A 24,562-nucleotide genomic window follows, 5' to 3' on the forward strand; every position below is an offset into this window, starting at 1 on the left:
CAGTGCGGGAGCGGAGGCTGACGCAGGGGGCCGCCCTCGGCAACGAGCAGGCTGGGGTGCTGCAGCCAGCGGACGGGTGAAGGCAGCAGCTGCCCACCAGGGCAGGACATGTTGGATCGCCTCAGTCTGCTCCTGTGCAGCCGAGAACTGCTGGGCCACGTTCTCGACTGCATCGCCGAAGAGGCCAGTCTGGGACACAGGTACCTTGAGGAACCGAACTTTGTCGGCGTCCCTACGTCAACCAGACACAGCCAGAGGTGGCGCTCCTGGACCACAAGTGTGGACATCGCATGACCCAGAGACCGCGCAGTGATCTTCATCGCTCGTAGCGCGAGGTCAGTAGCAGTACAAAGCTCTTTCAGAACTTCCGGATCGTGACCACCCTCGTGCATGTCCCTCAGTGCTTTTAGCCTGAAGAAACCTGCAGTAACGCCGTAGCGTAAGGTGGAGGCAGCTTCTCCACAGGCCACATAAGCATCGCCGGACAGACCAGACGAATACCTACAGGCCCGGAAGAGGAGGCACGGTTTGCCCTGCTGGGTGGAAGCGGTATTAGGCCACAACTGCATCGCAACCGACCACTCCACCGGGGGAACCCCCATATACCCCCTAGCTGCACCCCCATCAAGGGTGGTGAGGGAGGAGGATCTAACGGGTCGGTTTCTGGCAGTAAAAGTTGCCATCCACGACCTGGTAAGCTCCCCATGCACCTCCGGGAAGAGAGGCACCGGGGCAGGGTGCTGAGAACCAGCACAAGCTACCCCGAGAACCAGTCGTCCAACCTCGAGGGCTCGGGACATGGTGGAGGTCTCCACTCGAGCCCTACCCTCTCAGCGGCCCGGGAAAGCATAGCCGTCATTTCCGGGTCTGATTCAGGCATTGCCACTGCCGGAGCAGCTGCGCAACCAAATCTTATTCCGCAGGAAGCTCTGGCTCACCCGCCGATGTAGCAATCGACATCCGGTCGTCGGAAGGAGCGCCAAGGATACTGCTGGTACGCTTCGCCAGCATGTTTCATTGGCAGCTCACTGGTTTCGGAGCGCAAGAGGAGCGATGGTCCCTCGAGGGTTGGTTACCTGGAGGGTTTGCCACCACTGTAATCCTCAGACCACTCGTGCCACCGCCTGAAGTAGTCCTTGCCTGTCTGCAGCCAGAACGAGAGCTAGATCGAGGCAGAGGCAACAGGGCTCCGCCCCTTTGTCGAGGTAACGGAGCCTGGCCCGCAACTCCGAGATGATCACCTTCCCAATGAGAAGATGACTCATCCACGAACGCCACCTCAGCGTGCTTACTGCCCAGGCACGTGAGGCAGCGATTGTGACCATCACCCGGCGCCAGGTAACGACCTGTAGCGACGTACCGCCAGCACAAGAGTCTTCCAAAGAGCGTGCTCAACTCGTTGAATTCACTCGTCAGCAGAAGTCAGGAGCAGAACGATGTAACCGCTCGGCTCCGAAGCGAAAAGCTGAATATGCGCTGCACCTGCTGCCTACTTATACTCACGCTGTGATCAGCGGCAGCTGGATGCAATAATCGCATGCCAATGTGCATTGGCTCGTTTAGTTACACTCGAAGTGGATTGGTCTCTCTAAGCGAGATCCCAATTCGTCGGTCACCCGACGTGACTCGGAGTGACCGACTGAAAGGGAACATTGTCTTTCTGCTGCAAATGTGGGTGCAATTTCTGATGTATGATGCTTGTCAAAGTTTAAGTGAAAATATTACATCAAATATTCTATTTATAACAAAAATATGAGATGTCATGATCTAAGTATTATTTACTGAAACATGACTATTTTATATTGTTTAAATTGAAATTATTAATAAATGAAGTACATAACTCAACCCTGTCACACATTTACAACCCTGTAACAATGAGAAATTATATATATATATATATATATATATATATATATATATATATATGTATATACAGTCATGGCCAAAAATATCGGCACCCTTGGTAAATATGATCAAAGAAGGCTGTGAAAATTAATCTGCATTGTTAATCCTTTTGATCTTTTATTTTTTTTTAAATCACAAAATTCTGACCTTTTTTTGGATAATAAGAATTTAAAATGGGGGGAAATATCATTCTGAAATAAATGTTTTTCTCAAATACACGCTGGACACAATTATTGGCACCCCTAGAAATTCTATAATATAAAATAATTATCTTCTATAATATAAAATAAAGTATATCCCCATTGATATTCACAATTTTGAGCACTCCAGGGTGATTATGAACATGACATTATCCAGCCATGGCTTCCTGTTTCACAGAAATATAAATAGGAGGGAAAACAAAGCCCAAATTCCCTTAATCATCCATCACAATGAGAAAAACCAAAGAATATATTTCTGATGTGGAGCAAAAGATAATTGAGCTTCACAAATTCAATGATTAAAATCATCATTTTGGATCTATAACCTTAAATCACTTATTCCAAATGGCATGAATGAGGAGTTGGATCTCTCTGTGTTCCTTTAATAACTGGTCGAATCAATATGTAATATTTTGTGGAGCTGATCTCAAGCATTCAGTGTGAAAATAAGTGATTATTAATGACGATGTATGCCTGATGATTTTAATCATTGAATTTTCCATTGTTATACTGTATATATTGTATATACTATTGATGGTTTATTTTAACTGCTAGTTTATACAAGAATTATAAAAATGAAATCCGAGGTAATTTACGTTCGAATAAGAGGTATATTGTAGTGTAGTGGTAGTTATGATAATGGGTATGATATTTAAATGCAAGTTGTTTAATACTGAAATGGAATACGTGAGCTTTAAATGAATGAACATTGGTAAATGAAGGATGACGTCAAATGAGTAATTTAAAAAGTGGGTGCAGGATTTGTATTGTTTAACAAACTGAAGAAGGCCTTTGAGCCGAAACGTCTGTGTCCTTGTCCTATTGGTGATAAATGTAGAATAAAACGAAAATAAATTTCATGTGAGTGCGGATCATGGTTTTGTACTTAAAATAATATATTGAAAAATAATACATTTCCATCTTAATTTTTCATGTGACGGGGTTGAGTTACTATAGTACACCTCAAAAATATGAATAAAAAGTATGATACTACTATCCATTTTCTGCACCACTATTAAAGAGACTTCTGGTAAATGTCACATATACAGGTGCATCTCAATAAATTAGAATGTTGTGGAAAAGTTAATTTATTTCAGTAATTCAACTCAAATTGTGAAACTTGTGTATTAAATAAATTCAATGCACACAGACTGAAGTAGTTTAAGGCTTTGGTTCTTTTAATTGTGATGATTTTGGCTCACATTTAACAAAAACCCACCAATTCACTATCTCAACAAATTAGAATACTTCATAAGACCAATAAAAAATAAAAAATAAACATTTTTAGTGAATTGTTGCCCTTTGGAAAGTATGTTCATTTACTGTATATGTACTCAATACTTGGTAGGGGCTCCTTTTGCTTTAATTACTGCCTCAGTTCGGCGTGGCATGGTGGTGATCAGTTTGTGGCACTGCTGAGGTGGTATGGAAGCCCAACCTCTTTGACAGTGGCCTTCAGCTCATCTGCATTTTTTGGTCTATTGTTTCTCAATTTCCTCTTGACAATACCCCATAGATTCTCTATGGGGTTCAGGTCTGGTGAGTTTGCTGGCCAGTCAAGCACACCAACACCATGGTCATTTAACCAACTTTTGGTGCTTTTGGTAGTGTGGGCAGGTGCCAAATCCTGCTGGAAAATGAAATCAGGATCTTTAAAAAGCTGGTCAGCAGAAGGAAGCATGAAGTGCTCCAAAATGTATTGGTAAACGGGTGCAGTGACTTTGGTTTTCAAAAAACACAATAGACCAACACCAGCAGATGACATTGCACCTCAAATCATCACAGACTGTGGAAACTTAACACTGGACTTCAAGCAACTTGGGCTATGAGCTTCTCCACCCTTCCTCCAGACTCTAGAACCTTGGTTTCCAAATGAAATACAAAAATTGAGACCATTTTGAAGGCTCAGGAAACATTTGCAGGTGTTTTGAGTTGATTAGCTGATTGGCATGTCACCATATTCCAATTTGTTGAGATAGTGAATTGGTGGTTTTTTGTTAAATGTGAGCCAAAATCATCACAATTAAAAGAACCAAAGACTTAAACTACTTCACTCTTGTGTGCATTGAATTTATTTAATACACGAGTTTCACAATTTGAGTTGAAGTGCTGAAATAAATGAACTTTACCACGACATTCTAATTTACTGAGATGCACCTGTAAGTGGAGTCTATATTATTATGGGCGTAGAATGCTTATTATGACAGGGTTGAGTTCAGACTGAGGGACATAACTTTAAAGTCTGTTTCTATAAAATATCTGGCTCTTTTTTATTTATTTATTTATTTTTTTAGAATTTTTTTATTTTTTATTTTCATAAGAAAGGAACACAAGTAAATGCTTACATTATTTATACATTATTATAAAATAAAAATAAAAATAGATACTATGCACATTTTGTTTATAATTTTATAAGTACAAACTCAGTGAAGTACCTCAGGGACATGACAAAATGCTTGGTTTAAGATAGATTTAAGACATTATTTTATGCTAAAAATATTAAATTGCAATAATAATAATAATTATTATTATTATTATTATTATTTTTCATTATAATGGGCATACCAAAGTGAAAAAGATTATAACCAGGGATGCACCAAAATGAAAATTCTTACTTTTTAATTTAACTTGATAATTTTAATGACACTGAATTAAAAAAAAAAAACCAAAAACAAGCAAATAAAATAACCAGACTTGTATTGAAAGTAACATAGTAAAATTGGACAGAAAATATATTACTATTAAAAATAAGTGTATTAATTTTGTCCAGTTCTATGCAACCGAATCAGATATAACTGTTTTTTTTTGACTCCTTATCCAAATAATGTATAGTCCTACAAAGCAATTATTATCACAGCCTGTGAGCAGAGTGGGGAGCAGATCAGTGTACGAGATCAGTCTCATTTTACTAGCGTTACCCAGGGGGAGACCGGGTATGGTTTTAACAACACAATTTCCACCAAACAGGGATAAGCTAGGAGTCCTATGATAATTTCATTATTTACTCACTTCCTCCCTGATCGTATATGCATGGTTGTTAAGGCTGTAAATAGGTATATGCAGACTTTACAAAGAAAAAATTATTTTGATGTGAGAATGTAATTTTTTTGGCCAAAACTACATTTGTTTGGTACTTAAACGGTTGCAGATAAAATCATATAAGTGAAGTGAAGTGACATACGGCGACCCATACTCGGAATTTGTGCTCTGCATTTAACCCATCCAACGTGCACACACACAGCAGTGAACACACACACACCGTGAACACACACCCGGAGCAGTGGGCAGCCATTTATGCTGCGGCACCCGGGGAGCAGTTGGGGGTTCGGTGCCTTGCTCAAGGGCACCTCAGTCATGGTATTGAGAGCGCTGGACATTCACTCCCCCCACCTACAATTCCTGCCGGCCCGAGACTCAAACTCGCAACCTTTGGATTACCAGTCCGACTCTCTAACCATTAGGCCACGACTTCTATGATTTACATTAGAATAAATTGTAGATTATCAGGCAAAATGTGAAGCATTTTTATACTACTAATTTCAAACCATTATGCTAATACATCTAATTAAACACTGGATGACAGGGGTAGGGTAAGTTGTAACACATTTTAGAATTTACTTATATACAACTGAAAGGAAGTGTAGGTAAAATGTGCCCAATGTAGTCTGTGAATCCACAAAGCCTGCACTTTAGTGTTAAAATCCTTGATTTGTCACCATCGTGACTCTGACTGAGAAAATTCATACACACGTGGTCAGAATTGTTGGTACCCTTGGTAAATATGATCAAAGAAGGCTGTGGAAATAAATCTGCATTGTTAATCCTTTTGATCTATTATTTTTTTTTAATTCTCAAAACCTTTCATTGGAGAATAAGAATTTAAAATGGGGGGAAATGTCATTATGAAATAAATGTTTTCTCTAATACACATTGGACTCAATTAACGGTACCCTTTTATTCAATAATTTTCTAAATCTCCATTTGCCAAAATAGTATAGGAGTTTTCTCCTATAATACCTGATGAGGTTAGAGAACACCTGACAAGAGATCAGAGACCATTTCTTCATCCAGAATCACTCCAGATCCTTCAGATTCTCAGCTCCATGACAGTGCTTCTCCTCTTCAGTTCACCCCACTCATTTTCTATAGGGTGCAGGTCAGGGGACTGAAATGGCCATAGCAGAAGCTTGGTTTTGTGCCCAGTGACCCATTTTTGTGTTGTTTTTAAGGTTTTTGTTTGGATTATTGTCCGGTTGGAAGATTTTAAAACGAAAACGCACTACTGTAAACGGGGCCTTATTTTCACAGCCTTCTTTGATCATATTTACCAAGGGTACCAACAATTCTGACCACGTGTGTACATACGAACACAAATTTACACAGTTTTTTTGTTAGATATACATGTTCTTTACCTCAGTACACTTGAGTTGAGTGTTCATTAAGCATAAATACAGTTAGGGAAGTTTGTTCTAGTAATCTAATTTACACACACACACACACAAACGTTTGTTTTTTGTGAATTGTGGGGACATTCCATAGGCGTAATGGTTTTTATACTGTACAAACTGTATTTTCTATTGCCCTACACCTAAACCTACCCCTTACAGGAAATATGGGGACATGGGGAAATGTCCTCATAAATCACCTTCTCCTTGTAATACCTATGTCATACCCATGTCATTATACAAATTTGTGTCCTCATATGTCACAAACACACACGCACGCACACACGCACGCACGCACACACATGCACACACACACACACGCACGCACGCACACTCCTGAATCAATCAGAAAGTGGATTTGAGCTGTAGTCAGTCACAGAAAATGAGACATTTTCCAATAAAGGACTGTGCAAGCATTGGGAGTGCTGATGGAAGCCATCTACTGCATCTTTGCTTTGATCATAGTACTGAATTTGATTCAGACGTAGTATTTGATAAAAATGCGATTTTCTCAGCTTTTTGCTCAAAATGTTGCTTTTTTATTAAACCTATCTACAGGGCTGGACTGGTAATCGGGCATACTGGGCATTTTCCCGGTGGGCCGATGCACTGAAGGGGCCGACAGAATTATTATTTTTTGCCAAGGACCATCTACGATGGTACTACGAGCAGCCAGTGGCCCATTGGTTTGTCTCCTGTATTGACAGCGAAAACCACCCAAACACAATGCGCTATAGACAGAGCCATGAAGTGTTTTGCTCCACCTATATAAAGAACACTTCACCCCAACTTCTTCCTCTTTGGCTTTTCCCACGTTTTCACAGCACATCTTTATCAAGAACAGGCTTACTCTGCGGTGAGTGATGCGGTGTAAAGAGGAGGAGAGCAGTTGAATCGGTAAAGTGCTTGATAGGGACTCGCAACGGAGGCAGGCATCTATCCTGTGTGCGCACGCCATTAGTGCAAAATACACAAACACTTTTTAACAAAACGTAAATTCGTCCACCGCAATTTTTTGGCCAAGTCATGTCAAGTGTGTTCATAGAGGTTTCCATGGGCCAATGCGAATAAATCTAGATTTAAATTCGAAAAGACATGATATTGTCAGACCTGACGTTTTTTTAATTATCCAAAACAACTAGATGCAATGATACATATCTACACTACCAGTCAAAAGTTATTGAGAGTTATTAAGTTAAGAGACTTCTTTCAAAAAAAATAATAATGAAAAATCTTACTGTTCAAAAACTTTTGAACGGTAGTGTATATCATATATACAGTGTATATATATATATACAGTGGTGGAAATGGCCATAATTCACTGGGGGACTCAAGCTTTTTGGGGGATTATAAATAGATTATTTATAATCTATAATAACATTTATTAACAACGTATTTAATATTTTCTCTAAAATATCTTGTATATTTAGACAGGCACCTGCAATTCTGGCCAAATTAAAGATACGTAGTGTGTGAATTTGCACATATTACTTTGCAAAAACGTTTGCAGTTAGTTTTTAATATTACATTCTTGAGGACTCTATGCTTACATTTCTTTTCAGGAGCACTAGTGCTCCTACTTAAAAAAAAATAATAAAAAAATAGGAACAGACCTTCTGATCAATGACAGGAGGGTCATTCCTGGGATTCGGTAACATTTCAACTTTTTCAACTTCTAAATACCCCACATCATTAGGCACATATCAAACCTCCAAAAAATATTCATCATATTTTAATATATCATATTCAAAATATAATATTTTCCCACCTCGGGCATTAAAGACCTTTTATCAATTTGAGTTTTTTTCCAGGTTTGTTTTTTCTCAACCCTGTAACGGACAAAATGGGATTGGTTTAAAAAGGATTTTACACAGAAATTGTTATAAAACAAACATCTACCTACTGCTCTTGTGTCCCTGATAACAATTTAATGATAACATTTATCATCATTTTCACATTTTTATAGGACTGAAGCTAAAAATACACACATTGTGTCTACAGTCTCTTTATTTTTGTAAAAAATATTTTTAATTTAAAATTTTAACTAAAAACACAATTTTATTGTTTTAGCCCTTAACATGTCAGATGGTAATCAGCAAGAAATACTTTTGTTCTTAATTGTCTTCCCTATATTTTTCTAAAAATATTAATGTGACAAGGTGTGATGGGGTTGAAGACTATAACACATTTGAAGGGATACATTGCCTTAAATTAAAATCTTTGGTTTTGTTTCTCTCTCATATTGTTCCCTTGTTTCTGGGTCAACATATCTGCATGGCCAACATTGTCTTTCTATGTGGGCACAATTTCTGATGTATGATGCTTGTCCACGTTTAAGTGGACATATTATGTCAAAAATTCTATTTAAAACAAAAATATGAGTTGTCATGATTTTGGAGTATATATATTTACTGAAACCATAACTATTTTATATTTTTTCATTAAAATTATTAATAAATGAAGCATATAACTCAACCCTGTGACAAGTTTACAACCCTGTAACAATGAGAAATACATATATTTGTGACAGGATTGTGGTTTTTCACACAAAATGGCCACTGCTGCTCATGTAGCATAGGAGAGTAGACCATACATGGCAGCAATAAAATAAACACATTGTATATACTTATGAATGAAAATAAAATGTTGTAAAAGTAATAATTTTCCATCTTAATTTTATATGACGGTGTTGAGTTGTTAAGCTTGCCCTCCCTGACCATAACATGCCTCACAAATATGAATAAAATATGCAAATAGTCATGTTGTTGGAAGAGGCTATTTATACTAACTCCACCCACAAACGTATGATTAGGATAATCAAATTTGCAAAAGACGGTCATCAATTGTCAGATTCAGTGGCGCAGATGGTAAAGCGTGTGCTACTGTTCTTTTGACACGATTGTAGGGAGAGCTTTTGTCCCAATAAGGTGGCATCCATTTAATAATCTGAAATAAACTTAAAAAATTACATTCAATAAGTTATTGCATACTATTTTATAATGTATTACAATGCAGAGGTGCAGATAATTGCCACTATTTGCAATAAGTAATGTTTTCCTCTAATAATGTTTTTCGCCACAATTAATCATACCCCTTTATTCAATATTTGAAATAAGTAGCCTAATTATCAGGGTCCTGGTATTTTAACATAGAATAAATAGAATCTAAAGCTATTTGCACTGTGTAAATAGCATATCACTGAAGAATAATGCTATTTTCACTTAGTGTAAATAGCCTCTATCGCAACCCCCCCTTTAGCACCCCCAACCTCAAACATCTTCCCGCGCCCCTGTGCCAGCCCCGTTACACTATGGACATTTTGTTATTAATTTTCTAAGTACAAACTCAGGGACATTACAAAATGCTTGGTTCAAGATAGATATAAGACATTATTTTATGCTAAAAATATAAAAATGCAATAATTATTTTTATTAATTATAATGGGCATCCCAAAGTTTTGTGAAAAACTTCTAACAATTCATTTTGTGAGAACCACCACTTTAGAAACTCTGGGGGACTGAAATATTACCGAATCCCAGGAATGACCCAGAAATTAACCTTTCTATTGATATTTGACTCCTTAAAGTTTTATTTATTTTTTTTATTTTTTTTAAACCTTTGTAATGCCATTTTCTAACTTTATTAAATGTCATCTTTTGTGCCAAAAAAATTAGATTTATAAACTTTTATCAAAAAAAATTTAATTAAACAAATTAAATGAAAATAATAAGATATAACAGAAGAATAAGTTTCCAGTCAAATGAAATCAGCATCAACAATTAATCTTTGCATGGCACAGAAGAGCACAAATGTGGCATTAAGCAATATTTACAGAATTTAAGAAATTTTTGACAAGACTCAGAGGTGGCATTAATGCATCTCATAATAACAATGTTATGAGATTAATGTTTTAAATATATAAATGTCAATGAATTAAATGACTTTAAAAATGAAACAGAAACTGCCAGTAGGTGGCATCAAGTCACTGTCTTTGTCACTGAATCATTCATTCAATCGATTCGTTCAAACGGATGATTCATTTAGGAATGAAGCAAGTGACTCTCATTATGAATGGGTCATTGAATCATTGACTCACTAGATTTGTTCAAAAGCAAAGATTAATTCATAAATGAAACAGCGCTGTGTCAAAGACTTGACTTGACAAAGACTTTGTTTTTTAAATATATTTTTGTTGACGAAATAGAGCAAAATAGACAAGTGTTCCTAAAATGTAAGTCACTTAATATTAACTTTTGTATAAAATCAAAAACTATTGTATAAATTCAATTTCACATTTGCAAACTCTCATTAAAAAGCTGTTACCCTCCGTTCGTCGCTATCTCACAAACTTCTATTTTAATGAATGAAGCTCTCTACACTGCACACTTAATATATTATTTACATCTCTCTACACTTTGTTTGTTACAATGAATGACAACAACTGCAGTCTGCCTTCACGGTCTGTGCTGTAAGGAGCAGAACGTGCAGCGATAGAGAAGCATTTATATTGGCTGCAGTCTGCAGGTATTAAATGGCAAAAGACTGCATTGTGCAGCGAACCATAAACACAGCGCTACGTTTATATGCAGAACTGGGATCGCTTTCGTAGTCTCACTTTTAAATCACTTTAATTTCCAAATAGTTGGAAATGAAATGCCGTCCCCCCTTGAAATTCACTCCCAGGACTCCGTCCCCCCGCGTCGCCCCCCATTTCCAGCCCTATATATATATATGGTGGTGGGCCACCAGGACCAAAAAATGCCAGGGCCGATTTTTTGGCCCAGTCCTGCCTATCTATATTCAAGTGTTAAAAAAAAAAGAATGCTTGAAGCTGGAATAAAATGAATTGCATGTTTAGATATTCATACAACAAAATATTCTGGGGGCAATGACATTTTAGTGAAAATCATCAAAAATGCTGGCTGTGGCTAGCAACTTTTTTCAAAAACGCAAGCGGGGAAAGAGTTAAAAGCCGGAGGGTGTAAACTTTTTGGATTGGAGAATTAGGGTAAATTGTACTTATTTTGTCTTCAGGGAAACATGTAAGTATTTAGTGTACCTTTTGAAGAGCAGTTCTAAATAATAATAATAATAATAATAATAATACAAATGTACACCCCACGGCTCTTAATGCATAGTGTTTTCTTCCTGAGCATAAGTAAATGTTTTCACCTTTTGTAACAGTTGTGTATGACTCAATTGCCCTCAATATGAATCCCTCAAGTGTGAATAGATGGATGTCAGAATCATACAGTCATTGTTGGAAGGTGGTCAAATATGCAGAAGATGCTAGAAAACCAAAGAACGTGAAGGATTTTTTTCTGAAGAACGATGGGGCTCATGAACAACTATCACAAAACATAAACACAGTTGTGGATCATCCAGGTAATGACACACAGTAGTAGGATTTAAAGGGATAGTTCACCCAAAAATGAAAATTCTGTCATTTATTTCTCACCCTGTTGTTTCAAACCTGTAAAGCCTGAGACACACTGCACAATTTTCGGCTGTCCCAGACGAAAGACTGGCATCGTGAAGCAATCGTGGCGATTTTCGATTCGCCACAATTGTTTCACGATGCCAATCTTTAGTCTGGGACAGCTGAAAATCATGCAGTGTGTTTAGGGCTTAAGACCTTCGTTCATCTTCGGGATGGAAATTAAGATATTTTTTTATGAAATCCGAGAGCTTTCTGACCCCTCAAAGACAGCAACGCAACTGAAATGTTTTATGGACCAGAAACGTAGTAAAAACGTTAGTAAAATTGTCCATGTGACATCTGTGGTTCAAATGTAATGCTATGAATCTACACAAATACTATTTGTGCGCAAAGAAAACTAAAATAATGACAGAAATAAGCTTTAAGAAATAAGTGAGTATTTAATGACAGAATTTTATTTTTTGGATGAACTATCCCTTTAAGGGAATGTAAACTTTGGAACAGGATCAGTTTTAGAAATTAAGTTATTATTTTGTCATGTGGAGTATATGTAAACATCTGTTATGATAAATAACTTATTTAGATACTAAAAAAAAATGCTATTTTTATGATCCCTCTTAAAATGTTTATTAAAATTATTTTGCATAGGCCACATTCCTGCTGTTTTTGATCCATTCAATATGACTATAAGATAAGAATAATAATTATGATTTTTATTACGATTGATTAAAAAAAATATAAAACAAAAAATAAATAATTTGTAATAATACAAATAATAATGTGCTGAAATAACAATTATAATAATTATAATAATAATACTTTTACAGTATAGTGAATTTACAGTACTAATATTCCTGTCAAAATTTCTTCATTTCCAAATGTTAAACCATTAAGTTTTTATTTTGCAAGTTTTCCAGAAAATAAACATGAGTGCTGCAGTTACAGAGTGAAGTGTAGCACTGTGTTTGACACTGTAAAACGTGTGTATCTCATGATCCAGTGTTTCAATGGTCAGAGTAGTTTAAGAAGGCGGTGTGTTTGTTTATTTATTTATTGTTTGTTTGTTTGTCTGTGTGTTTGTTTGTAAATGAACCAAGAAAAAATAATATTGTATAATGTATATATAATGCATAATAATATAATATATAACGTATAATGTCTGTATGTATATATATATATATATATATATATATATATATATATTAGTGCTGTCAATCGATTAAAAACAAATTAACGAATTAGTCACACATTTTTCTGAAATCGATCGCGATTAATCCCACCTAACATTAAAGTTTTTAAATATACTTTTATATTGCAATAATTTCACATTCAATCTTCAAATTAATGTACAAACAACATATTTTTGATATTTGTTTAATGGCATCTTTTTTTTTATGACTGAAGGCCAGTATCACTGATACCAAGTAATAATGATTTCCCTATAAAAAATAAAAAAAATCCCCTAATATTTAACCATTGACTATAGCCATTAAACATTACATTCTAATTAAGAGTTAGCAATTTTTAAAAATAACTTCTAATTTAACTTAAAACAATCTTCACATAAACCCATTATAATAAATGTTATATTTAGCTAGGCTACCTGTGTCCCTCAGCAGAAATATACAGAAATTGAATAAAGTTATCAAACACTAAATTCTAAACTAAATACAGATAAATATTTACAGCTATATACAGCTATATTTTTTCTTTTGTTCTTGATGAACAGACATCACCGCAGCTGGTTATTATGTTATTTTGCTGCTATTTCTTTATGAGCTGCTGCTGCTGAACGTGACGCAAATCTGACACGCTTCGTATTTTCTCTCAACTCTCATCACATTTTCGGACCTATTTCAGTCTCTACTAATGACCTGACGAATTGAATCGGGTGTGTTAGATGAGAGAGAGAGTGCTAGGAAGCTCCAGGACAGTTTTGAAAACCATTTAAGAGACATGTTCTTAATGTAACTCATATATAACATATTACATGCACGCACAGTTTTAAGGCAACTTTAATCGCCTTTTTGGTAACTTCATGCCTTAACTGACCACGACATTGCATGCACGTAGTTTATTTCATGCTTTGATAAGAATTGATACAGGCTACAGCGCGCGCCAGTTTCCGCGCTTGTTTGACTCTTGCCTGCCACTGAAGTGAAGCTGGAGTGCGTGTCTGAAACGTCTCCAGATTGATGTGATCGTAAAGACGTTATGAGACTGAATAAATGCACTTTTTTGTCAAGAAAAAACAGACAGAAACAGCAGTTATGAGTGGGGTGGCCAACCTAGGCTCCGCCCCTGCGTTAACGCCGTTAAATAATTTTAACGCGTTAAACTGAAAAAATTAATCGCCTGCGTTAACGTGCTAATTTTGACAGCACTAATATATATATATATATATATATATATATAATTATAATGTAGTTTGTCTGAAATTTCTCAGAGTAACTGTTCATGTGGAGATGTATTGCTCAATAATAGTATGCAAATTATAGAGACACCATCATGTACAATTTTCCAATCTTTTCAAAAATGTTTTCTCAAATCTTACTGCCAAACTCACTCACCTTCCTCTAGCTCATCCAGACTACTAATCTTCCTTGATCCGTCGATGGTAAAAATGTATCTGACCCCTTGTGGCAGATTGATATGGTCAGACAGAGAGCGGGTTAAGTCAGCCAGTAGAGCATCAAATGTGCGGAAACGGTCATTGGCCACTGCATACACGATGCCCTTGAAGTAGCGGTCGCCATTGCGGTAGAATCGCACTTTCTTAGCCTTTTTCTCGCCGGTCAGAGCCTGGAGGGTGCGTGTACGGTAAAAACTGCAGTGAGCGCTGTGGGTGGGGCTGGGGAGACCATTGGCACGTCCACCTCGTGGGGTACGAGATGCCTTGTCCCGCTCATCAAAATGGCCGAAGTCCAGCTCCATGGCAACATGTTCAGAGGGGGCATCCATAGTGGTGGTGAAGGTCTTGTTCTGAGGAATTATGGGTCTGACAAAAATGAGAAACCAAATAAAAGAATTTAAAGCAAACTAAATCAGTTCAATGTTATTTGAGGGTAATCAAAAATACTGCATAAATGATTTAAATACTGTGCCAATGATTTATAACCATATTAATGATAAAGAACAAATATTTTATTATTATTACATTGCCTTTCATGTATTATGTATATGGTTTTGAAAAAAATATATATTGCCAAGAAAAGTTTTATTTGAATGATTTTTGGTATAACCATTAAAACCATTGTCCTTAAATCTTAAAGGGGTCATCGGATGCCCATTTTCCACAAGTTGATATGATTCTTTAGAGTCTTAATGAAAAGTCTATAACATACTTTGGTTAAAATTTCTCAATGGTAGTGTAAAACAACCTGGTCAAAATCAGCTCTGCAGACATTAACCCGTTTTAGTCCATGTTGCTTTAAATGCTAATGAGCTCTGCTGGCCCCGACCCTCTCTTCTGTGGGGTGACGAGCCGTTCTCATGATACTGTTTACTTTAGCCACGAAACTTGCTAACTAGCACGTTATTAGGAAAGGCGATTGCAAAGATCCATTAAAAAAAAACCTTATACTCACTTCTGCTGTAAGTGAAGATGGATCATGAATGATTCGCGCGAACATAGATGCATTTAGGCAGATCGGGAGGTGCATTCCCTTCACAAACAAACGTAATCCTCTGCGTCTTCAGCGGCTCAGATTTCGGGAGTAAATGATGACTGCTATGTTCATTATTACATCCAACAACAGAACACCTCAATCGCTATGGAGACATTCTTGTTTATTCCTGCTCCGGTGTCGAAACAATAGCGGACTGATGACAACTCACTCAGGGCGGGTCTAAGGTAAAATGGCCGTGTCAATCAACACTCGTGGGAGCGGCCTTCGTTCGTGTGATGTCACACAGACAAGTAGCTGAGAACGGCCTGATTTGAAAAATGGGATATTATTTTTTGGGATTAAATACAAACCACTGAGTGAATTTTTTTTATCATTATTGGGTAGATGTGTAACAAACAGAGGTCGCGTTAACTGGAAATTCTCCGTCATTGATGGGATTTTTGTTAGCAGTGACAGAAATATCTGAAGGCCGTCCATCACTTTGACAGATTACACCGAGGGTGATCTATTGTAATTTGTAACTGTAATTCCCACCCCTGTCCAGTTGGTGGCGAGTGCTCTCCAGTGAAGCAGCAGAGCCCGGGATTATCAGCTCCAGAACAAAAATAAAACTCACTAGTCTTTTGCTATGCCTTTGATTACGCATAAGTGAGTATAGTAAAGCAAATCACTTGATCTGAGGTGTCTACAGCGATCTATCACGCCACATTAAAGAGCGCCAAAACGGTATTTATTGCTTGAATTTCCTAATAAAATAGACAGAATTTGAAATCTGAGACTGTATTTCATATCAAAAGTAACAACGCACAAAGCTTAGCCTATTGCTATTTACTGGATGGGAGGTGCACTATACTGTATGTAGCCTACTGTGCATTCATCAAATGAAAACAGCATTGATTGGGAGTTAAGAAACAATATTAGTTCATAAAGATAAGAATCTATTAAAATAGAGAAATCTTTTTTTTGTTTGTTTTTTAACCCAGCTTTAGCATATTTCGTTGTTTTTAGTGTCCTCCTCTGTTACTGCGGTGTTGAACATGAGAAGTGACGCAGTCTCTGTTCATCTGTTCTCTTCATAAATAAATAAATGCATAAGCCTATATGCTGGTCCTCTAGGTTCATTATTAAAAATGAAAACTTGAACAAAAATAAAAGCAATTAAATGTGTTATTATAATTAAAATAGGAAAATTAAAGTGACGGGTAATAATAGATTATGATGGAATTTTACGACCCTGTCCGTCAAAATGACAGACACTGTTAAAGTCTAACGCAACCTCTGCTGCCAACACACATTTATGTTCAAACAACATGTAAAAGATAATTTAGCATCCGATGACCCCTTTAAATGTGAGTGTTTATATGAGCAATATCACATGAGTAGCCATATTATAGGAGTAGCTATATCACAGCTGTGATTTGGCCGTAAACATGAGTCCACAGGCTGAGAGCTTTAGGTAATCACAGATGTGCTGATATAGAGGCATACTGCACAGCTATGAGTGTGATATTGCATTTATACAACAGTTTGAAAGCACAAGTCTGTAAATAAATAAGAAACAACCAACCAGATAGTATCTTATAAAAACTACTTTCATCATTCAAATCTCAAGTTCACAGTTTAACAGTCGAGCCCAAGCCTCCATTATTAAATTGAAAACGTCACTTTAGAGCTAGAAACAAAGGAATGTTGAGTTGCTTCATTGCAGTTGAAAGCTCACTGTATTATGTAGTATTATGAGATACAGCATCTGATACAACATTCATTCTTCAGCTCATTCTCATATTCCAAATAAAACATTTGTTTGAATGTCCACTGAGCAAAGTAGTATCTTGGTTGTACTATCCTTTCAATCGTTAAGATTTCCTATGATAACGCTGGTCAGTACATTTCTTGGTTGTGCGTAACAAGGTGTTGTTGAAAGTCTGGTTCTGTCCACACTGCACTGGCTCCCTAACACTGTAAAAAAGTTTCTACAATTTTACAGATTACTGTTTAAACATTTTACAAGATGTAGCTGTAATTTGCGATGCATTATGGGTCAAATAAGGTTTTACAGTCGTTAACGGTATATTTCCATGTCAACTGTAATTAATTTACAAGAAGCAGGTGTTGTCACTGTAGCACCTGGTTTTTACACTAACTTACTGTAGTGTGGCATTATAGGATTGCGCGCACATTGTTCAAATCTGAAATCCAGCCGACTGGAGCAGTGCCAGAATGATTGAAGATTAGAGGCTTAATTTCTGGTAAATTCACTTAATTTTACTTATGAAATATATCCTTTTATATTTATTTAAGTTAATGTATAAGCCATATCATGTCACAATAGCCTGCTATCACGACATTTGGACAAGCGGCCTTGGTATGTGCAGTAAGCTGGAAATTGCTATCATAGCATAGTTAGGTTAAATGGTGCATTTTTTTTTTTTTTTTTTGTTTAATTTTCTTATTGAGAGCATTTAAAGTAGTGTTTACCCAACTTTTAACGTAATGCCCAGTGCGAACTATTGTCATATCTGTCGAAATAACTGACGAACAGCTAAATATGTGAAATTTCATTTGTTCATATGTGCTCAACTGTCCCATATTGACGTGACATCTTACTATAATTAGAAACTACATGTAAATGAGAAATTGTGTCTATTGCCACTGTAGTTGTACTTGGCATTAAAGCTTATCCGGGACAATTTTTTAGTGACAGTCATCTTTACATGCCCGATTGGAAAGTTAGCCTGATTAAAACTTGAGTGAAAAAAATAACTGGGGAAGCATCGAAACGCGAGACTGATTCTGATTTTATTATATTCAACATCAAAACAAATAACCTTAATGGCACACATAAACTCATGGAAGAAACATGAGGTAAATGTTCAAACTGTTGAGTTTATTTATAACATATAATATTAAGTAGCATAAGCGAGCTGTTTTGCTGATTATCACAATTGCAAATGTTACATAGTTCAATAAACAATTAGTTAACATTAAATTACTTACTTTTTAGACACAATATTGACTGCTGTTCTATTTTACCAAAGAAAATCATTCCAAACAAGTATCAAAGCAAAACTCAGCGGTGTTTACTGAATGATGTTGTGCACACTTGAATTATTTCAAAGGTAACATGTTTTACTTCAGTAATTTCATTTGTGAAAAAGGTTACTTATTTAGTTTAAGTACTGGTAAATGCTGATTGTGTTGTATGAATGGCATTTATTTTATTGAGCTAGTTTCATTCAATAGTGAACTTTATTCTAAAGCTTCTGCTTGTTTTTATGTGCAGATGTTTTGTTGGAATCACAGCACTCACTGGATACAAGGCGGATATACATAGGCAAAACAAGTGGAAAGGTCTCAGAGAAGAGGGACAACCCTCATGTGTGTGCTCATCTCAGAAAGTTGATGGACTTTCAGTATGTATTTAATAAATTGTCTTTTGCAGGAAAATTCTAAATTTAATAGAACATAAGCTCAAACAACATAATTTGTGGTATAATGTTGATTCCAGCATTTTATTTTAATCCTTTTTTAACCAAAATTATACAAATTCTGTTGATTGACCTTAATTTTTTATAGAAAGTTAATGATCTACTGAGAATATGGCTTATTTTTTGTGATATGACAGGTATTTGTAGTTATTTTGTGATGGTATGTTATTTTTATGATAAGATTTTAACTGTTGAAAGACTGACATTTTTATTTTTTTATCAGTAAAAGCCTTGCAATGTCTTTCTGCTAGCTTTAATAAATATTTATTTGCAACATCTTTGACTTGGTTTGTATTCATTTGTAAATGTATTTAGATAGTGCTCATGATAATGTATTTAAATCAGTATTTTACAGTTTACTGTTAAAATTATTCTTTGCAGCATTTTCATTGTTAAATTATTAAAACATCATCTTGGATTTATGGGTATTCACAGGATTTTATTGCCAACTTTAGTTGCCAGGTAAATACTGTACTTTAGTGAGGTTACAAAATATTGGTGTAAAATAAACTAAAAGTTTAATTCACTGTTACTGTAAAATAATACTACAGCAATTAACTGTAATTTGCTTTGCAGTATTATACTGTAATCCATTTTACAGCAATTAACATAATTTTTATGTTAACAGCATTAGATTTTATTGGCAACTTTTTTTCGCCAGTAACATCCTGTAAATTCTACGGTACATTTTTTGCAGTGAAAGATTTTAAAATCGTGCTAATTACTTATAAAGCCCTGAATGGTTTAGCACCTCAGTACTTGAGCGAGCTCTTATCTCTTGTTACAGCGTAAGAGGAATGGCATCTACGCTAATATTAGTCTGTTTCTTTCTTATTCCGAGGTCATCATAGCCACCCAGATCCAGTCTGTATCCAGATCAGATGGTCATTGCAGTCACCCAGTTCCAGTCCGTATCCAGGCCAGATGGTGGATCAGGACCTAGAGATGACCTCTACAGCCCTGAAACTCAGCAGAGATCAGGACAACTAGATGAGCCCCAGAGACAATTCCCCAGTGAAGACCTCGTTACCTAGATAGCCATCAGGATAAGACCAAGGGAACCAGATGAGTCCTCTGCACAAACCGACTTTGCTGCAGCATGGAACATCCTGCTGGTTTGTCTGGTCAGAGGAGAATTGGCCACCTTACTGAGCCTGGTTTCTCCCAAGGTTTTCTTCTCCATTTCTGTGACCGATGGAGTTTTGGTTCCCTGCTGCTGTTGCCTCTGGCTTGCTTAGTTGGAGACACTTAATTTCCAGCAATATCGTCAACTTGATTGTACAGATACTATTTGAACTAAATTGAGCTGGATGATGACATCACTGAATTCAATTATGAACTGCCTTTAACTGAAAACTGAGTGTTTTACTATTGTCCTTTTGCATTATTGACACGCTATTTTCCTATTTAATGTCGTAAAGCTGCCTTAACAATCTGTATTGTTAAAAGCGCTATGTAAATAAAGGTGACTTGACTTGACTTGAAAGTAAAAATAATGTCTTTATTTACAATACCATTTTTCAGTCCTTCCGATATAAAATGCCTTTGCTGATGACTCAAAGATCAGCAAATCTATTTTTGGCATCTAATTGCGTAACAGTGTAACCAAAATCACGATCACTAAGACCATTTCTCAATACCAAATTCTATTATTACATAATAATAGGAATAATACTGTTACTAATATAAAAACAATTAAATAATTTATAAGTTATATAAAAATATAAAAGTTATGAAACTTTGCCCTCAGCCAAAACTATTTGATAGATACTATTATAATAGATATTCCAGATACTATCAAAAAGTATAATCCTAATCCTTTATCTCCATACTAAAATCCCAAATGGCCAGACAGTGATTCCTCTTTTATAAATCGTTAAAATATTTGTGTCTGGGATGCCGTGAGCACAAAGACTGTAGTGTACACTGTAAGTTTTTGAATGTTTAGCTTAAATGTGTAATATCAATAAACAGTGCTCATAAACAGTTGTTGAGATTGAATTCTCAAGTGAAACGTGGGGAGACTTTGAGAACAGCCTTGAAACCGCATTCCTTACGTCACAACTTAAATGAATTGAGACATCAGAGCAAGCGGAAAATGCTAAAAGAACTGACCGAGGTAAGGCTGTTCTTGGCAGGTTCACGAGTAACCGCTGCCACCCTGGAGCTTAAGAAATATCTCAAAAATATCAATTAAAAAATTCCATTATCTTTTTGGGAAGTCACACCACCTGTATCTCATTTGGAATAACTTGCAGAGCACTCCACACACACTGTCCAAAGATATATCAACAAAACTCATAAAATAGAATAGGGAAGGAAGGAAGGAAGGAAGAGGGAGGGAGGGAGGGAGGGAGGGAGAAAGAAAGAAAGAAAGAAAGAAAGAAAGAAAGAAAGAAAGAAAGAAAACGGAAAGCTGACCTCGAAGTCTGCCAATCAAAAACATCAATATTTCACCTGAAATACAGAAGCAAAAATCTGTTTTTCGGTATATGCCTGTCATCTTCTAAGTACTACACATCTACACATGCTCTCTGAGTATCACACACTCGACCATGGATTGGCCTACATACAGCAGACCCACACACATTTCAATGTCACTCATGAGCTATTATTAAAAATCCCCTGTGGAGACACTCATTGCACACACACACACACACACGAAACCCAAACAAAAGGAAACTTGTGGTATGGTCATCACTAATCTATTTATCAGGCAGTATTTAGCTACACTGAGATTAAAACATAGAAATGCAAAAAAAAGTTTATTGTATATACACATTTATATAGTACATGCCAACATTGATAACATCATATTCTACATCTAAATGTATCAACTGTTCTTCACTAGCCAGTATCCATGGCAACAGCTACACAAGCTTTCCATGTTCTCTATAAGGAGACACAGATGAAGCATGGAAACTACATGTCAGCATCAAATCATACTTGATCATTAACTGTGAGAGCAGATTGTTTCAGTGTGCCAGATTCACAAAAATAGTATTTGATTTTATTAACCATTTACCTATTAATTGTCATTAACTGAAATCTTTTTAAAGAACTGAAATTAAATATCGACTTTTACATTTGTTTGATTAGCTAAATATGATTTATGTTATAAGGTATTAACCACAGAAGTTACAGGGTATACATGGTGAAGTGTGTAATTTTCACACCACTTACAATACAGTGTATTGTGGGATACGGTGGAACCATGTTTCAGTGTAAAAATAAGAGATACTTAACCCAAAACCAGCAAGACCCATCTATAATACCCAAAGAAAGCGCAATGACTCCATGAAGACAGAATTTGAATCTGCCATTTTGCTTATGGGCACTCACCTGAGCTGGTGCATTACATGTAAGAAGAACATAATTTTTAAGAAAATTAACACTTTGTTTACACTTTTAAAAGCCCTCTAAAAACAAATAATAAGTTATTTAATTTGCAGCAACTGATTTAACAGACACTCATCAGCCACTAACTCTCACAGCTGATTTCACTATTAGCATGTAGCTAAGCTAACACATTGATAATAAGCACACAAAGTACACATATTGGAGCAAAACTAAAACTAAAAAATATTGAATTAAAATGTACCTGCCAGAGCTCAACAATAATGCCTGCTCTATGGCTCGAGACCAGTGTGAAATAAGCTCTTCATGTTCTATCAATGATTATGCAGTGCTGCGATACACATTTGTATATGGTGTGTGAATCGATGTGTCAATTCATTAGATTTGTGCATGACAGCTGTTGTATCTTTTGTTCAACTTGCTGTTAACAATAATACACGCACAACAGAGTTTGCACATGGACTTCTGTCATTCAATTGTCATTCAGAATAATGTTGATTATGTGCGGGAATGTGAAAGACAACTTTCAGATTTAGATTTTTATTAAAAACTCTCAGGGGATCCAACTCAGATGTTCAAACATGAAATTTATTCTGTTCTTGATTCTATGTTTCAAAGTGGTGAAATTACTAAAAGAGAACTTGATTCTCTAAAGATTAAGAATCCTGTTATAGCTACTTTCTATACTTTACCAAAAATTCACAAACGTCTTGAATTACCTCCTGGCCGTCCAATAGTGGCTGGTATTGGCTCTTTAACATCTTCAATATCCACTTTTGTGGATTTTTTTACAAGACCCTATTGTGAAAAAATGCCTTCCTTTTTAAAGGATACCACTCATATGTTGTCTTTCATTGACTTAATCCAATACTCGAAGACATACTATTGGTTTCTTTTGACGTCCAGTCGTTGTATACATGCATACCTCATAAAGAAGGCACCGAATCTATGATTCATTTTTTATCAGAACATGTTGATTCGGTCCCCTCTAATAAATGTTTTGAAACATTATCTGGACTTGTTCTTTCTGATAACTATTTTATTTTTCAGAATGACTTATTTATTCAGAGACGTGGTGTGGCTATGGGTAGTGCATTTGCACCTTCCTTTGCAAATCTATATATGGCCTCCTTTGAAGAAAAATACGTTTACTTAAACCATTCTTTTTCATCCAATATATTAATTTGGAAGCGATATTTGGATGATTGTTTTTGCCTTTTTAAGGGTGACGTTGTACAATTGAATTCCTTTTATTCCTTTTAGTCAATATTTAAATGACTGTTCTGATTCTTTAACATTTACCATGGACTACGATCCTAATAGAATCAGTTTTTTGGACCTATGGATAATTCGGGACAATAACTGTTTATATACGGATCTTTATAAGAAACCTACAGCTCGTAATACGCTTTTGAGAGCGGACTCTTACCATCCGTTACCTTTAAAGAATAGTCTTCCCCACAGTCAAATGGTTTGACTGGAAACAATTTGTAGTAGACAGGATGATTTTAACAAGAATCTCACTGATATGACAAAATCTTTTTACTATAGAGGCTATAAGGCTAATCAAATTCAAGTAGCGGAACAAAAAATTGAAAAGAAGGCTAGTTTCTCTGTTATGTTTACTACTAAATACACTAAGCATTCAGAGCAAATAAAAAAAATAATTCACCAACATTGGCACATTCTGCGATCGGATGTGAGACTTGAATCTCTTCGTAATCCCCCTCTTACGGTGTTTAAACGTGGACGAAATTTAAGAGATTATTTAGTGAGATCAGATTTGTCTCCTCCATCTAAAATAATTCAAAGGACATTAACACCTATTCCAGAAGGTAACTATCATTGTGGTTCTTGTAACTACACGTATCGTTGTACATCGTTCAAACACCCACATACGGTTCCAAATCGATTCCAATTAAGGGAATTATAAATTGTAAAACCAAAGCGGTAATTTATCTTATAACCTGCCCCTGTGGTAAATCATATGTAGGAAAAACAAGTAGAGAACTTGAAACGTGCATTGCCGAACATCGGAGTACTATAAGATGTAAAAATATGAATTACCCACTGGCTGTACATTTTATTGATTTTAATC

At 36.1% G+C, this 24,562-nt stretch overlaps 1 protein-coding gene across 1 annotated transcript in view; it reads right to left on the reverse strand.

Annotated features, from left to right (window-relative positions):
- Positions 1-24,562, reverse strand: part of LOC131540595 (neuronal migration protein doublecortin-like) — a 118,623-nt gene that overhangs the window by 72,672 nt on the left and 21,389 nt on the right. The window contains exon 2 of the mRNA XM_058775624.1: positions 14,561-14,988. Within this exon, the coding sequence (XP_058631607.1) occupies positions 14,561-14,951 (391 nt within the window). The 5' untranslated portion in view covers positions 14,952-14,988. The remainder of the gene's footprint in view (positions 1-14,560; positions 14,989-24,562) is intronic.

This window comes from Onychostoma macrolepis, chromosome 05 (genome assembly GCF_012432095.1).
Source record: "Onychostoma macrolepis isolate SWU-2019 chromosome 05, ASM1243209v1, whole genome shotgun sequence".
Classification (NCBI taxonomy): Eukaryota; Metazoa; Chordata; class Actinopteri; order Cypriniformes; family Cyprinidae; genus Onychostoma; species Onychostoma macrolepis.